At 37.4% G+C, this 17,253-nt stretch overlaps 1 protein-coding gene across 2 annotated transcripts in view; it reads left to right on the top strand.

The window, feature by feature from the left end:
- The first annotated feature begins 112 nt into the window (after positions 1 to 112).
- SLX4IP (SLX4 interacting protein) overlaps positions 113 to 17,253 on the top strand; it is a 71,473-nt gene continuing 54,332 nt past the window's right edge. Inside the window, exons 1-3 of one of the 2 annotated variants that reach the window (XM_057369022.1) lie at positions 113 to 197; positions 932 to 1,081; positions 3,924 to 3,972. In XM_057369022.1, coding sequence (XP_057225005.1) covers positions 3,946 to 3,972 — 27 coding nt within the window. In that variant the 5' untranslated portion in view covers positions 113 to 197; positions 932 to 1,081; positions 3,924 to 3,945. The remainder of the gene's footprint in view (positions 198 to 931; positions 1,082 to 3,923; positions 3,973 to 17,253) is intronic. The other variant, XM_057369021.1, reaches the window with a different exon arrangement.

Genomic DNA, 17,253 nt, shown 5'->3' with positions numbered 1-17,253 from the left:
TTTCCCCTGCTTACCTGCTACTGCAGTCACTCCGCGTTACACCTGCGCCCAGCCGTCTGAGGCTTCCTGTGGGCGGGCAGAAGTGCCTTGGCCAAAACAAGTTCAAATACCTTTGTTCCCTGATCTCGGCTTTTCCTTAGCTCTTCTGCTTCCCTGTATTCACTTTCCCTGTATTCACTTTTCCTGTATTCACTCCTGTAAGTACTACAAATACTCCTGTGAATACCGTAATACTTCCGTGTATTGACTCTCTACCCGTACTCCTGCAGTCGCTGTCAAGAATATCTCGTTTTATAGTCATATGTTAATGAATGGGTTTGTTTTCAGTTTCATTTATAGTTGCAGAGTTTATAACTGTGGCCAAAAGACAAGTATTTAATGCCTGATCTCCACGCAGAAAGTATAATTTTTTCATTGTATAGTTTTTTTCATTATTAATTGCATTCAGTTCCGCAAAAGTTTTAAAAGGCACTTACCAGTGCAAAAAGACAGTACCTGCCTGTGACAGCCCTCTGATGTTCCTCAGAACCTCATCCTCTAGTTGTAGGCAGTTCTGTGGTGAGTGGGTCATGTTTTTGAAACGGAATTGTTGAACTTTAAAGGTGAATGAGCAGTTATCAATGAAGGAGTGTGACCACCAAAGAGGAGAAAAGGTGTTGACTGGCTGGAAGCGTACTGGGGTAATCAGCAACAGCATAAAAATCCCCAGTGGCAAAAATGGGAAGACTCTGATATGTCTTTCCAGAATCAGAGATGCTTTACTGTCACTCAACCCAAGCTTAGGATCTGCTCCCAGAAACTGATAAGTGCTGGACTGGAAAGTGTAGAAAACTCTTATATGTTGTGATAGTTCATTTTGAACTACAAAAGTAGTTAATATTAAGTTACCATACAGAGTTCCTTAATTAGTGTTTGTTTCTTCTGTTTCCAGGTGCCCCCTCTCCCCACACATGGTAAAGGCACCCGGAGATGGCAGTGTGTGAAGTTTGCTGCTGTATCTTGAGGTGTGTAACAGGAGTTTTCAGTTCCTCGTTCCTCCTGAGCTCTAAATTTCCTCACCACAGGAAGCTGCTTTGTTAAGGTAAGATGCTGTTCATCAGCTGGCAGAGGATGCTTCAACTCAGTCTCTGGGTGTCCATGTTTCTGGCTTCTCCTGAGTCTCTGCCACTCCATTGGGCTCAAATTTAGGGAAGAAAGATATTCTATCACATTATTTTTTAAGTGTGTCTCATTCTATCTACAGGCAACCTATGTGTTTAGTTCTAAATAACGTCTTCTTGTACAGATTTTATCAACGTTTTAGGTCTTGAAGTACTACACATACCACATCAGGACTTTTTTTCTTTTTTAAAAAAATGTATATATAGATAGTCTTGAGAGAGGAGTTTTTCTGCCTTATTTGCTTATCTTCATATTTCCCTATGTAGAGTTTGCTTTAGAGGTTTGCAACAGAAAAAGCATTCCATGAAATAGAATCTTGCTATCCAACAGTAACAGTTATAATAGATCTGTGTTTCTGATGTTTGTTTGTTTTTTTTTTAACATAGGAAATGTCAAATTATTTTGAGGCTAGTTGTTTTTATTTTTTGGGCAACTGATGAGCAGTTTTCCTTATCTTCTGATGTGTTAGTATTGAGTATTTTTTCACCTGTGTTGCTTCAGGGATTTTTCTGATGGTTCACTCATAAAATATTTTCTTTTTTTGTTTTCTAAGGATTTGCTTACATTTTGTCTGTCTGCTGTGTTTCCTTTGTCTTATCTGTGTGGTCAGTGCAAAGAATGGGGTAGCTGGCGGACTCCCAATGTCAGCTTACTCCCAGGAAGAGCAAATTGAGCCAAAGCTAACTTTTCTTGTGTGTCTTTTTCCTTTTTTATTTTTTTCTTCTTTTATTTTGTAAATTGTATTTGGAGGGGATTTCTGCCAGCCAGCAGTTCTCACCTGAGTAGTGTTAGAGGTGTTGCAACAGTAGTATTCTGGAAGGTAAATTGTTACCAGAAAGAGATCAGTCATGCCAGGGTGAGTTCAGTTGATTGATCCACTTGCTTTGCTTGTTCTCAAACACAACATGAGCATTTAGAGAAGAGGTGATGTTTTGGCATGTTTTGCTGCAGTTCTTTTTTATGTTACTGCTACTGTAAGGATTAATGAGAAAAGATTAGCAGTCCAAATACTGTTCCATGGGAGCAATGTTACAGAGAACTGAGAAGCTCCATTGGTTTTCGCTTGGTGGCTGCAATTCCTCTTCAGCAGCTCTTCTGAACGAGTTTTAGCAACTGCTGTTTCAACAGCTCCTGAGTTTTATCTCCTACTGAATCTTCATGTAGTTTTTCTACTCTATTTACTTTTATAGAGTTGCACTTAATATATGACTGAACTAGGATGTTCCAAGTGGTCCAGAGAACAGTTCCTTTCATTGTGTTTCTAGACATTGCGGTCAGTAAAGTTGAGAGGATTTAATCTGATAAAATGAAAGTTTACTGGGCTGTTTGGTGCAAGGGAGAATGACAGTGGCATGGCACAAGGCATGATGGTATTCCAGGTCCTGTATGCAGGACTGTAAGAATCTTAAGATCAAAATCATCTGTGCTGTGCTGTGTAGTTGTAAAGTGGGTGTTTATCTGTTTTTGCACTTTTTTGAAGTTAAATAATGGTAATGATTGCATTTTGAAACGTGTAAGTGCAGTGCCTGACAGAGACACACATCCCCAACGTGATTTGTGTTCTGAAATATTGACAGCTGTTACAGTACTTACCAATAACTTGAAGTATGCAATGACAAATGTGTACATAGGTGTCAATTTTTAGTATTTTCCTATACCATCTCCTACAAAATTGACCAGATTTGTCCATTTAAAGAGGCTAATCCTTTAGGAAATTTCAGCCTATAAAAGGCAGCTCTATTCTCAGTGGTTTCTGTTGTGGTTCATTAATTGCAGACAGCAGCCACTGATACTCATTTTCTTTCTTTATTTTGAAGCTTGAACTGTATTGTTTGGGGACTCTATCTCCTGCCACTTTACTGAGACTCTGCTTCACCTGACCAATTTGAGTCTCTGTTTCTGTTAGCTCTCCTCCTGCCCTATGTGAAAATAGATTGTCTTAGTTCTTGTATTCCTGTTTTTTGTAGATATTAATTTGGTATCATAGGGTCCATTGCATGTGACTCCTGAATACCAAGTGGAGTTACCTGGAAAGACTTTTGTGAATTTAACCTAATTTTCTCTCTTTTTTTTACAAGTCAGTTTTTGGCTCCTGTTTATGGTGGGGTATGATGAACTTCCCAAGTAGCTTCAGTGCTGTGACTGTTTGGAAAAAACTCTTAGCAATGAATGGAGGGTTTTTCCTTGAGCCCAAGGAGCATGTGTTTAGCTTCTAGCACAAATGAATGCTTCCTGAGTTACCTGGAATGGTCTGAGTAAGAGTCAGGGCCTGTGCATCTCAACTTACCTCATTCAGCATCCTAAAATAAGCATTTTAGGTATTGTTTGGGATAAACAAAAGAAGAGGATGTCTAAAGTTCACTTTACTTTTGTACAACCATCGTAAGACTCAGGTTATGTTGCTTTATGTGTGTAGTATCTAAAATTTCACATATACATAACATGCATGTATGTATGGGTAGCAGGTGAGCCAAAAGCTATGGTTTCTTATTTAAAAGAGTTCTAACTTTTAATTTCATGTGTTGGATGCAAAGTGCCTGAACAGTTATGAGATTCATTAAAAGAAATGAACACAAGTTTGGTAATTCTGAATAATTCTCCTCTTTAAATAAGAGTTTTCCTTGTTTTTATTAAAGTGGAGTGTAGGGTTTGAAGAATAGCAGTAATGAAGAAATGAGCCACAAATGTAAAATCCTTCTCAGTTCGTGTAGATATCTGGGTGTTTCTCTAGTGCTGATCACTTCTAATTGGTATTTTTATAGGACCAGCTTACACTGACCTGTCATGGCATCCAACAAATTTGTCATTAAGGTAAGTAGAAGTCACAGCTTTAAAACAAAACTGTACTACTGGTTAGACTCTGTATGTTGATATTAAAAGTACATCCTTCAGGCTTCTGGTGCATAGTAGTACTTTGTATGAGCTTTTCTCTCCCTCTGGAAGCAAACTTGGAATTGCTGCTGTGTCATGACAGAGTGTGTCTGAGGTCAGCTGAGGATTAAAATGCTGTAACTAAAAGTGATTAGTTGTGCAGTTAGAATTAGAAACTGCTTGAACTCTCAATAAAACACTGTTTGCTACCTAAAATAAAATTTTTGGTGGATTCTTCTCTTACCGTAATCATGTAACATTATTTATGTATTTCCCAGGTGTAAGGGGTCCTAGTTTATGGTGTAGCAATGTTCTTAAACTATTTATCACACTTGACATTTTATTAGTCTCTTTTTTTGCCTCTTTTTCAGTTTTGAGGGATTAGTTGTTTCAYGTCCAATAAAATGCCATTGAAGTTCATTTTGCAAACAGTCCCAGACTTTTGGTTATGTGCTGAAGAGCAAAGCTTTTYAAAATATATTGTAATAAAAATAACACTTCATAATTCTTCTACTGGAACCATACCAGCTAATCAATAAATAAACCTAATTGTGATTAGTGCAACATACTATTCTCTTGAAAATGTTTTTTCCAGGACTTTTCCTAACACAAGAAATTTTTCCTCCAGGTATGCTTGAGTTTTCTTTGAGGGCAGCTACAGAATCCTTCCTGAGTGATCAGGCTGTGGAATATTGAAGCTTGGTTTTGTGGGCAACCAACTTGTTTAATGAGAAGACCAAACACTTTATGTTTGCGTGCTATGTGTTTGTTTCCAAGGAAAACTGTTGTCATTTGGTGGGATGTTTGCTTAATTTTTTTCCTGTTTAACAGGATTCTAAATCTTCACTTAACGGTATCATATCTGTATTATTCAGTGCTGCTGAGGTGGTACAGGACTTACAGGAGAAATATCTTTGATTTTGAGCACATTCTAGCTGATATTCTGAGTCTGTGCAGCACTGATATGGGTAACAACAGGAGCTGAGGCTGAAGGCATTGCTTTTCTCAACTGAGAGCTCTAGATATCATCAATATTAATGTAAGTGCCCAAGAAAACAAGTGGTGTGAGTTGAAATGTCTTTACTTGATAAAAAGCCAGAAGACACTTGGTTTCTGACCTGTGTCATTACAGCTTCATTATTCAGCATAGATGGGTTACTGGTGTTAAGCATGGGCCTTGCAGTCACCAAGTTCATCCCTGTCTGCCTGAGCAAGGGGTAATTTCTCATTGAGGATGTGTTTGTAGCTAAGCAATTTTACAGGTAAAGCTTTTGAGAGTGCCAATGGAATACAACTTTTTCTTTCTAATAGTATTTGAGAAATGAGGGGAAGTTTTTGTATGTACCAAATGCCGGAAGTTACTTCGACCTGATTGAAGTTCACTTTGTGCACAGATGTGCAACATTTTACTTGTTAGATCAGGTAAAGTTTTGCCTCTTTACATTCACTGGAATTGTACTTCATGTGAATGTTTTCTTTTTCAACACTGTTCGGCTTTTGTAAACTTTGCAAGGAAGATCCCTGTGCTGAAGATTCTGCTAAAAACTATTCCTGCTTTTCACTGCAGGGGGAGTACAGAAAATGCTACATTCTTAATTTTAGATTCCTTGTATTTAAATTGATAGGGGTATTTTACCAAGTCTGAAAATGTTCAGGACAGATGTGTTGGAGCAAGTCCACAGGAGAGACATGAAGATGATAGAGGGAGGAACCCCTTTCCTTTGAGGAAATTGTTCAATTGTTTGTGAGATTGTTCAGCCTGGAAAAGGCTTTAGGGTGACCTGGGGCCTTCCAGTACCTGAAAGGAGCCTACAAGAAAGATGGAGATGGACTATTTACTGCAGCATGGAGTGATGGGAAAATGAGGAATGGCTTCAAACTGACAAGGAGTAGGTTTAGATTAGATATTAGGAAGAAATTCTTCCCTCTGAGCGTGGTGGCACACTGAAACAGGTAGCCAAGAGAAGTTGTGGATGCCCCATCCCTGGAAGTGTTCAAGAACACTCAGAGCCCCATCCAGCCTGATGTGGTCTAATGGAAGGTGTATCTGACCCTGGCCGGGCACTGAAACTGGAGGCAGGATGGTCTCAAAGGCCCCTTTTAGTCTAAACCCCTCTGATTCCATGATTCTGCATTTCACGTGCCTCACCTTGTCTTCTGCATTCTCTGCTTTTTAAGCTTTCAAGTTTTGTGTATGTGATTTTTTTCGGTAAGAGAGCGAAAAGAGCAGCTTATCAGTCTGTCAAATCTTAGCTGACCGTCAAGAAAGAAAGCAGAAAACCGCTCTAACGTGTTCTCTTTTCAACGTGCGTGTCATCTGCAAATCTGTGCGCGCCGATGTAATGGTCGGTTACTTCCAGTGGAGGGAGCAATTGGTCTGTTTTTGAGAGGCGATCCTAAGCTCGGCTTTATGGGCAATTAAGAGGGATTGAAATAAACTAATTGATGCAGTAAAAKAGCTTTAAACATTAATACAAAAACTGTACTTAGGTCCTAAACACACTTTCTTCACCTAGCAAGTGGCTGGATGATACAGTGTTGTGATTTGCAGTAGATAATATTTTAGGCAACTTAATTTGATCATCAATTTTCAATTTTATTTTATATTGATATTTCATAAAGTATTGCATGGTAAAATAACCCCAGCATATGAATATAATTAATCTCATCTGTGTGTTGCTAAAGTATTTTACTGCTGTTCTAAGAAATAAATCTTAACTTTAATTGGTGAGACTTAAAGCAAAATCGTGAACTCTATATAGATTTCAAAAATAATACTACTAGAGCCTTGTTTAAAACTTTGGACAAAGTAGAAAGAATTTCTCTTACAGAATTGTGTAAATTGACTTTATTCATGCCAAGATGCAGAGCTAAATATAGTAATTTTTATGGCTGCAATAGAAAAAATTTGTTTACTGTTTTCTGCAATTTGTTCATTTGCCAAAGACAGAAGAGTAACTTGTTGCTACATTTCAATAGCTCAGCTCAAAGGGAAGCTTTTTTTTACTTTGTTTCCTACTTTGAGCACTGTTCTGTCTCAGATTTTTAGGCCTTAGATTAAGATAATTACRGTTTCAGTGTTCCCTCTGGTCATCCAGCTCACTGTGCAATTGATTTTTCAGCAGTACTGCTCCTTTTAAATTTAAAAATTTAAATTTTCACATGCTGGACATACATATGTAACTTACCTGATCCGGTCTACTAATTTTTTGCTTGCTTTAACTGGCAAGTTCATTTGAAACCACAAGCAGAGTTTTTTGCATTATATTGGGAACAAAGATAGAAATACTGGGTGTGATTGGACAGGAAAATGACAGTGGGATTTTAATATGATCAATTTTCATTTTGCTTGTGTGTGTGTACTTCACTTTTTTTACATTGATGTATCTTAATGTAATCTAGGTTCTAGCAGTAGGCAGAGGGAAATGGAAAGCCTTCTTGCTGTCAGACTGTGTGCCAGTATGGAGTGACATCCCTGTCATTTTAGGGTCTGCTCACAGACCTGTGGATTGTCTTGAGTCTGGAATAACAAGAGGAGCATTTATTTTGAAGTTTATTTTGATATTTCCAGTGATTTCTTTTTTAGCTACCAGTTGAAATGTAATACAGTGACAGTGCCTCAGCAAAGATTTCTCCACCAGCTGTGCCTGTCTGGGTGATTTTTGGTGATATCAAAGTGGGCTTGACAGATTAAAGTTCACATTTCTGTGAAGTTCCATTGAGTTGGCTGATCAATATTTCTGCAAATATTTATGGTTAAGCCATATTTTTGTGAGAAACTGGTAGGTTTCCTTCTTCTTGGGAGTTGTTTGGAGAGAAAAATCTATGGAGAGAGTAGATATCCTCACATGGTTTTTTATTTACCTCCGATCCCATATGATAAATGATAAAGGGTAACAGATGTGTTTACTTCCATATTAAGTCCACAGATACACGAGTGCAGTGCTCTCAAGTGGAGAGTGAGGATAAGGAATGCTGTTTGTATTGAAAGTAATTATTTTATGTATTGTGACTGCTCAGAGTTATGAGACTGATTCTACAGCTGCTTTTTTATGTACRTAGTTGTGAGGTTGTTAGCATTCCTGATTTGAGAATTAGGTTATTTTAGAGAGTACTCAGTTAAATTAACCAATAAATATAGTATTTTCTGATGTTCATTTCTTTTCCCCTTCACTGCAAAATGAAGACATTTGTATGTGAAATTCCTGTGGTTGGAGTACTCACAAATGTTTGAATAGAAACATGCTAAGATTAGGTTTCTGTCACTAAACAGGATTTTTTTTAAAGTATTTTAAATCTAAAACTAAATCAAAACTCCAAACAGATAAAGAATTGTTGAATTTTACRTGTGTTGAATTTTATTGATTTCCTGCTTGGATATTTAAAAATTGAGAACTATATTAACCATTAAATAGTGGTTTTCTAGAGATGGAATTTTCCTAAAGTGGTATTGCTCAGAACTGCTGGAAATACAGGTGGTTGAAGTTGTTATTATCAAGGAGCATCACACTTCACTCAGCTATCATGTGTGTTTCTGCATGAATGGATAAAATAGGGTACTTGTCTAAAAGGGCTTAGAAGTCCTAAAGAAGATGATGAAAAAGGGGCAGGAGAAAAGGTGATTTAAAATAGGAAGTGCAAACAACAGCAATGGCTGGAGGGACATCTATTTAGTTCTCTTTCTTAATGCTCCATTTAATTCACAATTTCATGGGACCAGATATGGAATAGCTGAAGTGATGAGTAAATAAGTTCCAGAAGAAACAAAAGAGGAAGTTGGGAGGTAGAAGGGGGAGGAAARTTAAGTGCACAATATAATTCTAAATCTCCTGGAGTCAATGGARGTTTCCTCACTGACCTCAGAGGATTAATTTTCAAGCCTAGGGAAATGATGAGTGGATGAAGAGTTGAGAGATTAAAGTGTTAGCAGAAGGAGAAAGGAATAGGAAGCCAGAGGGATAAACAACAATAGTGGAAACACTGCTTTCACGGGGATCACTTCAAATAAGGAATGAAAGGATGGTTCAACTTGCATTACTGCTTTTGGTAATTCAAATCTGATTAACTTTTAAAGTACACTTGTGCTTGAAAATTAGTTTGTTTGCTAACTGCTAACTGTGGCGGTGACATGGGATTCTAAATACCCACCATACTAGGTAATGTTTCTTTTTTAATGCAATTATTTCAAAGATATCAGTTCCATGATGCTTGCCATGTGCTTTCTGACCAGCACTACCAGATTTTACACCTCCACTGTTCTGATTTGTGGAGATCCTGGTGGTGCTGCYTGCTTGACCCCAAAGTCCAGCCCTAGAGGAGGAAAGGATGGGAAACTTAGAMGCAACTTGAATCTGAGTCCGGCAAAACATGAGGGCTTAGCAGYGATGCTGCATGGGGTCACCAAGTGTCTTTAGGTCCTGGGAGAGGSTTCAGCTTACGCTGTAGGTGAAATTCTTCAGTTCTTTCCAGTGGGTTCATATGGAGGTTAGTTGGCTGGGAGGTAAAGGGATTCATGTTTCCTGCAGTACCTGGTGCAAACAGTTTCATGATGCAGAGATGCAGTTTTTTGCTCTTGATGTTATGAAAATGAAAATTTATTATCTTTTTTTGGGTAACTTTTTATGTGGTCTCTTCTTACTTTGGACAATGTAGATGGATTGTAGTATATGGGAGCTATCTGAGTGTTTGATGTAAGAGTGTGTTCTGACAGGACTATGGAGTAAAAGGGAGAAGAGTGACTGACAACACAATTCTATTCTTTCCTGATGTTTAATCCATGTAGTTCACAACTTCCTTAAAAGGTATCTATTTTTAATAGCAAAATTATTGCTTAGTTTCAATTCTCAAATAAAAGCTTAGTTTCTGGACATTTTGTGTTCCAGTTTGGGGACATTTTGTGCTCCCTGCAGCACTTATTCAACCGTGACTTTGCAGTATTTTTCTTGAGTCAGTAGCCAGACTTTTCCTTAAATAATGGTGCCACATGGCCCCCTGTTTCATTATTGTGCTGCAGTCATTGCTGTGCAGAGGCGCCAATGACGTTGAGCTATTGTGAAAACCCTTTAAACTGCTGATAAAATGATGACTCATGGTCACCTGATGAAAACAGATTCATTACCATGACTCCAGAAAGTTTAGCTCCCATGGAAGTGTTTCACTTCCCACACTAGTCCTTCTAAAAGAGATGATGCTGCACTTATTTTCTAACAGTTGACAGCTGCCCAATTAAGCTGTGACAGTGTGGTTGGCAAAAACTTGGAATTCCAGASTTTTAATAATAGTTTAAGGAACTAAAATCTGTATGAGCTGTGAAGCAGTCAYCAGCATTCTTCACAGTGTTACTTGGAGTGATTTCTAATCAAATTATGCATTTTGGATTTCATTTACCACTACTGAATTAAGTTTTTTTTGCAGTGGATCTGACCCAAACCTCATTGGAGTCAATGGGCTTTGGATCAGAGCCTGTAGGAGTATATTGATAGCATGCTGWAGCTTAACTAAGCTACACACTAATTTATTCCATAAACTGCCTTCCTCATCCAGTTTATCTGTGTTTTTTRAATGCAATGTGTTTGTCTATAGTGTCAGTGTGTAAGGAAGTTAGATTGGAAAAATACCGAAAAGTGATACAGCCAAGCAATAAAATAAAAATCAATGTTGATTCCAGTATGAAACAAGTAAAATGAAATCCTTTCTTGTTGCTCACTTGTAATTCCCTAGGGACTGTAAAAAGGTGGGTTAATTAAAAGAGAACTATGAGAAAAACCTGTTACATTAGACTTTAGATGTGTATGATTTTATGATATAAAGCAGAAAAAGGTTCTCAAGTATTTCAGTGTAGGGTAGCATGGGATGGCTTATTYACTCTTGAATGATCAGGAGTTCAGTTGGTGATTTTTGTCTTAATCTGCTTTCCCTCTTTTTGTCTGGAAGTATTTCTGACACACAATGCTTAAGAAAGTCAACACATTAGATTACTTCAAATGTATGATTAAAACTTGCTACAATGACTGAATAAACTGATGTTGACTAAGTGATTCATGCTTTAAAATTTAATGTAAAAACTCCCACATATTTTTTTTTAGTTATGTCTTCACTTCTGTTTGGTTTTTTTTTCCTGTCTATTTTCCAACTGACTCATTTTAAACTTAGATAATGAACATTATGTATTTACTTTGTGCCAAAAAYTTATCTAGTTGGAAAAGGAATGGTCTCATCAGAATTGAAAATTAGCTTTAGATATTTTAAAAAAAGGTAGAAATAAGATAGATGTTATATCAGTCATACAAGCTTTGTCAACAAATTACATATGGAAAAGTCTTGGCTTGTTTGTGTGGTGGTGTTTGTTTTTTCCCCRAATACCTCATCACCATTTTCATTACCACAAGCAATATTACAATCAAGGGGCAAATTGTTGCAGACTGAATAAAGAAATTAAGTAATACCACTAAAAAACCCTTTGAAATACAAGCCCTGATATGGAGTGACAAGTGACAAAAATGAACTCTTCCTGCAGAAGGCAACTTCTGTAGAGTGTGTCTGTGTTACAGCTCTTCTGCTGTTGTGTGGTGTTGTTTTTTGCAGAATCTATCTACTTCTGCCTTTGTGTGATGTTGCTTGGCCAAATGAAAGAAAGAATAAACACCTTTCTATATAGAGTCAGATCTGTGTATGTTTATTTAGTCATACAAAGATGTGGTGAGTGAAGGTGGGTCTTGCCAAGCTGTGGTGTTGGTCCCTCACATGTGAAGCTCACCTGTTTATTTCCCTGCTTCGTGGAGTGCAGTACTTTGAATGAAGCCAGCACAAGAGACAACTGCCTTGCTACAAAACAGTGTTTGTAACTAACTGAAAGCTTTTCACTTGGGAAAGTGGGAAAAAATAGTTTGTGGTCTAAGATCATGTGCAGATGCTTTGAACCAAAATATTCACTTCTGTGATTTGAGTGTTTTCCYGTCGGCTGTGTACACTTTGCTAGGGAAGTAGGGTCCATTTATGAAGCCTTAAGGGCGAGTGTCATCTTTCTTGGGTTTATGTTTTTTTGTCTTTGGCTTTCATTGAGGGTTCTTTGTTTTTGCTATAGGTGCATTTTACAGATATGTGCTTGTGCATGAAATCCTAACTCTCCAAGCAAAACAGAAATTTTATTCCTTTTTCTGTGTAACTTGCCATGAACTATGAGATACCATTCAAGTGGAGAATTCCTGTAAAAATTTTGCATCAAAGCTGGTTGGAGAATAGTCAGTTGTTAGTCTTGAGGGAGAGTGAGAACGGAGATAAGGAAGAATGACACAGTGGTTTCCACCCAAGAAAATGTGTCATAGCCACAAAACATTTTCTCAGCACTTTCATGTCATTGATGGCTGAGGTTTGTAAAGTTATTTCGATAATTCTATCCTCATTTTACTCTGAAAAGTTATGCAGTAAATAAGCTAAACTAAGCTCTGTTCTCTGTACAAGGTCCTCTTTGCGAGTCCCTGCTTCGTTTCCAGGAATTAGTGTGATGCCTGGCATATCTGACAACACTCAGCTGGTGAAACAATAGTTTGTATAAGGTRTAGTTAAATACAGCCTTTCAAGCTTGAGCCAATATACTCCTGTTGTAAACTCAGAGGATTGTCTTTGTTCACTGAATATCCCAGTGATTTAACAGCACTCATAATGGACCAAATATACATGGCTGCAGTTTATCCTGCTTTGTATCATAGAGATAAAGGCTGATAGAAGAGCAGTGTGTAGATCTGAACAGAAAATATTTGCTGAACTGAAGAGTTGGGAAAGAGCTAACTCTTGAGCCATTAAAGAGGATCTGTTCAATGCCAAGATCCTAGGATTTGACAGTTAGTAGGATCATGCAGAATATAACTTTGCCTTCTTTATTTTGACATTCCTATMGCATAAAAATAGGAAGGAGAGCCATTTGAGCTGTACCAGAGTGTGCTGCCCTGCCATAATAAGGCAATCTTCAGCAGTGGAAAACAATTCTACAAAGAGTTATTCATTCCCTTTGTGGGATTGTCTGCAAGTCTCTGGTTCTCATTTGCCTGGGTGTTAAACTGACACAGTCACAATCCACAGCTCAGGGAATTTACAAACAACTTGGATGGTAGGAGTTAGCCTGACACATCAAAAGTTGAAAATGAAACCCATAATTTAAGAAAGCAATCAAACAACAACATATTCTCATCTCAAATAGTGAGTACTGAGTGTTTGTATCATAACATAAAATAGCTGAATATTAGAGAGCAGTGATTAAATCAGCATTGTCTGCCATAGATGGAATAAAAGTGCAACAYTGGTTTATAGATTTCTTTAGAAAATTGATAGAATTTGTAATTAGTTTTAAATGTTTATGTCAATTTATGCGTCTTTCAGTAAATGGAATATTTAATTTTGCTTTTATTGTTTGATGGAAACAGGGTGGTATTTAGAGATGACCTCAAAGGACAAAAAAATTGTTAAGGAAAATGTGTCTTTGTCTATATCCCTTCACCCTGATAATTGGCAGGAATTTTGATTTGTAGAATATTTGGAGGATRCAGCTAGGGGTACTTGCTGATTATGAACTGGAAGGAAATTTAATTACAGATGCTTAGCATATTCTACATAGTTCAGGMAACTCTTTGCTAATTTGAAGCCATTTTCTGTAGGATTATTAGAGATGGTTCATTTGTTTTTGTTGCTAATTTGGAGAGGCCTACATTATTAAACATATAGGAACTGTTGGAATTTAATCTGATTTTGTAAATTCCTATTTGTACTATGATAAAGATTTTGGGAAGGAAAAAATCCAGTGATGAAGAATACAGGAAAAAAATACTGTAAGTGCAGAAGTGAAAYGATGTTCAAATATTTTTAGAACTTGTCTTTTTGTATCCTTTGCAAACATCAAGGAATCAGTATTTCAAGCTGTGCACCTAGAAAATCACTTAAAGCTCTGTTGTTGGTAGTCAATGCTGTGACAAGGTGAAGTAACTGGTTTTTATGTACCATTATGAGGCAACATTCATACTCCAAGCAGAGAAAATGCAGCTGCAAAATATGATTTCCACATTGGTAAGTAGGCCAGGCCATTTGAGCTATTACAATGTATTAGGAATTCCAGTGATGATCACAGACTCTTAAATAGAAAGTTTGATCTTTATTGTGATCTAAATATGCAAAACTAATTTAGAAGGAGAGAATACTTCAACAATTTTATCTACAGAGATACTGGTGACTTTAAATTGACACAAGTGGAACTGTCAGGATAGGCAACGTAATAGTACTTGAGAAGGTAAGCTCATTCACCAAGAGCATCTACTCTGTAGTAATGCCCAAATCCAAGTAATTTCTGMTGCTGTTGGTTGTCATCATATTGGTTGGTCCTTCATTTTGAAATACTTCTTTCTCTTTGGATTGCCTCATGGATTTGGTGGTTAGGCCCTGATCAGCAAGTGGCTCGCTCATTTCTCTCATTCGAGCATCTGCAAGGAGTTCAGTGACCCTCAAGATGTTTAGATTAGTTCCCTTTTGTTTTCAGTGATGTTTTGGATCTCTTCAAAGTGTCCATATGCTACTTGTTCAGAGGTTAAGATAGTTAGTCCAAATATGTTACAATATAATTCAGTTTAAATGCTATGTTACCTGTTCCTTACTGGTGTGGTGAAAACCAGCAAGCTGTCGTAGTTTTCTTGTGGGCTGCGTGATGGAAGTTCCTGTGTATTTAGGGTGAGGATTCTGGGTTTTTCCACAAAGCAAAAAYACTATAAAAATTCCGTTCTGTGAGAGCTCATTCTCAGCAGCAAAGATCTCCCTTGTTTCTGTTGTCATGTTTGCAGTAGCACCATATAGAGACTTAAAAATCAGACAGAACTAGGGAAAGGAGGAAAGTGAGAAATGTCAGGGTTGTAGAACAGGCTGTGGAAAGTCTGTCCTATGGGATGGAAGCAACTGTGGCATAAGCTTTCACCTGTACAACTGCTGTTGAATAGCAGGGGAGTCTGTTTAATGCCTTTAATTGCAGACAAATGCAGATAACAAGCATGAAAATGCAAGAAATTGCCATTAACGTCCTGAGGAGTAGATTGCATATGAACAGGTGATGGGATTGGAATGAGTACTCTGCTACCTAAAGAGAAAGGCAATCTGCTACTGAATGCTTGTGTATTCTGGAGTTCCCCTCTGTAACTTCCCCAGGAAGGTTTTACAGTCTGGCATTGTGCAGTATAAATTGTCAGGCTTTCCTTTGTTGTTTTCAAATGTCTTTAACCAATCCGTTAATGTTTCTGGACTAGAGCAAAAGCTGAATGTTTATAAATAATTGCACACTGAAGAAATGTGTAGCATAATGCTTTATTTACCAAAAAATATGGGTTCCAGCAGCCAGGCTCCAATAGCCAGGCTGACAGGCCGGTAGAGCCTTGGAAATCCTGTAATTCTTCTGGGGTCTGCCTCCCTGGGACACTTTAGCCAATAAGCCCCCCTCCTCCAAGACATAAGTGGAAAGTGAGGATAGTGCACTGCAGTTCTGCCTGGTTACAGATCCATGCTGCTTCCTCCAGGAAACTTAGAAGGACCCCTTTCAAGGGTCATTTACTGTTTGTTTTTGCAGTGAATTACCCTTCATACATATTTCTCTTCTATTGGCTCCTTGATCATTTCTCTAATTTGGGAAGCGTACTTTTAAAGACTTTCGGTGACATGTTTATTTTTCTTAAATGCTTATGGAATAGGAACAGCCTCATGAAGCATGTGTGTCCCAAATGGAATTAGAATGGTCCCACAGTGTTAATTCTGTTCATCCTTTATGATCCTGATTTTTTTCTCTTTAATCCTGTAATTTTAGAGAAGAAACAGTTTTGAAGAATTGTGCTTTCTGTGCACACATTATCAATCGGGTATAAGCATATGGAAAAGTTAATAGGTTATTTCTCCTTTTACCTTCCCAGATATGCAAATGAACAACAGGACCAGAAATCTGTYTCAGATCTTTGGACAGGTGCATTCTTGATACAGCCTTGTACTTTCCAATGTTTTCCTTTTTTTTTCAGTGAAGTCTTAGTAATTTCAGCCGTGGATAGTGAGGTTCACAGCTAAATGGCAGAAGGATAAGGGCCRCTGCTTTCTGTTACTGGCTGTGGCAGGAAGTCTCAATTAATGTGAAAAATATTAAGAATTCTTGCATTGAGTGATTGAAGTAGGTATTTATTTATTCTGCATACTTGCCTTTTAAAATTGCATGTTTGATTGCAAGATACGAAGTAGGAAGTGGGGACAGCTTGATGCACTTTACCTATTGGGATTCTTCAGCTGTGTGTGAATGGTAAAGCTCCTAACTGGTCTCCCTGTAATACAGGGAGCTTGCATCTTATCTTCCTTAATGATTTCACAGTGCACTCTTCCATGCCTGAGAGCAGTAAAGCTTAGCTTTGTATTAAATAGAAAGAAAAAAATTGTTGCAGGAGATGTGTCCAGTGATTTCTGAATGAAGTAGTAGCAACAATTGGTAGCAGAAATCAGCTAAGAATGAGCACATAAGAGSTTTCAGACATTTATGAACTAGAACTGTGATATATGTTACAATTGTATAAAAAATAGACTAATTTAGTATATTTTTATATGATAAAACCAAGTGAAATTACCACAGTTTTAGAATGTCGTGGGTTTTAGTGATGGTGATTTTTTCCCCTTTCTAARCTATGTAAAGTGAAGAAAAATTAACTTTAATGAAATATGAGACCTCTGTTTACTTTCAGAAAAGCTTTGTTTCAATTTGTTTATTAATTACTTTTAGAAAAGGAAGTAGAAACTTTGCATGTAGGTATATGTATGTTGTAATGCTCATTTTCAGAAACTTAAATCTCAGTGCTTCTAATATTTGCAATCTGGCATTGATTGTAAGTATAATAGGTTATTTCATGCTGCTTTGCTTTATATTCATGGTTATGATACTGAAATGTTAAGACCACACACAGACAACAAGGTCTCCAGCCACTTACGCATGTAAACAGTCTGGCTTTTTACAAAGTGGAAAAATATTTCTTGTGCAGTATTTTAACATGATCAGCATGTTAAGGCTCAATCTGCAACTGTGTCAACATTTCTTTGGCTGTAACCATTAATTCTGCAGCCTCTCGATAATATGTAAAATGTGAGACYGGTTTGTTTACTACTGGGATTTGTCAGCAATTACTGTCTGCATTGAGCTTAGTGCTTTCAAATATATAATAGATCAAAGAG

This window comes from Malurus melanocephalus, unplaced genomic scaffold (genome assembly GCF_030028575.1).
Source record: "Malurus melanocephalus ecotype Western Australia unplaced genomic scaffold, MMel_1.1 scaffold_101, whole genome shotgun sequence".
Lineage (NCBI taxonomy): Eukaryota > Metazoa > Chordata > Aves > Passeriformes > Maluridae > Malurus > Malurus melanocephalus.
The sequence above is the reverse complement of the archived record's forward strand: the minus strand, read 5'-3'. Positions and strand labels throughout refer to the sequence as shown.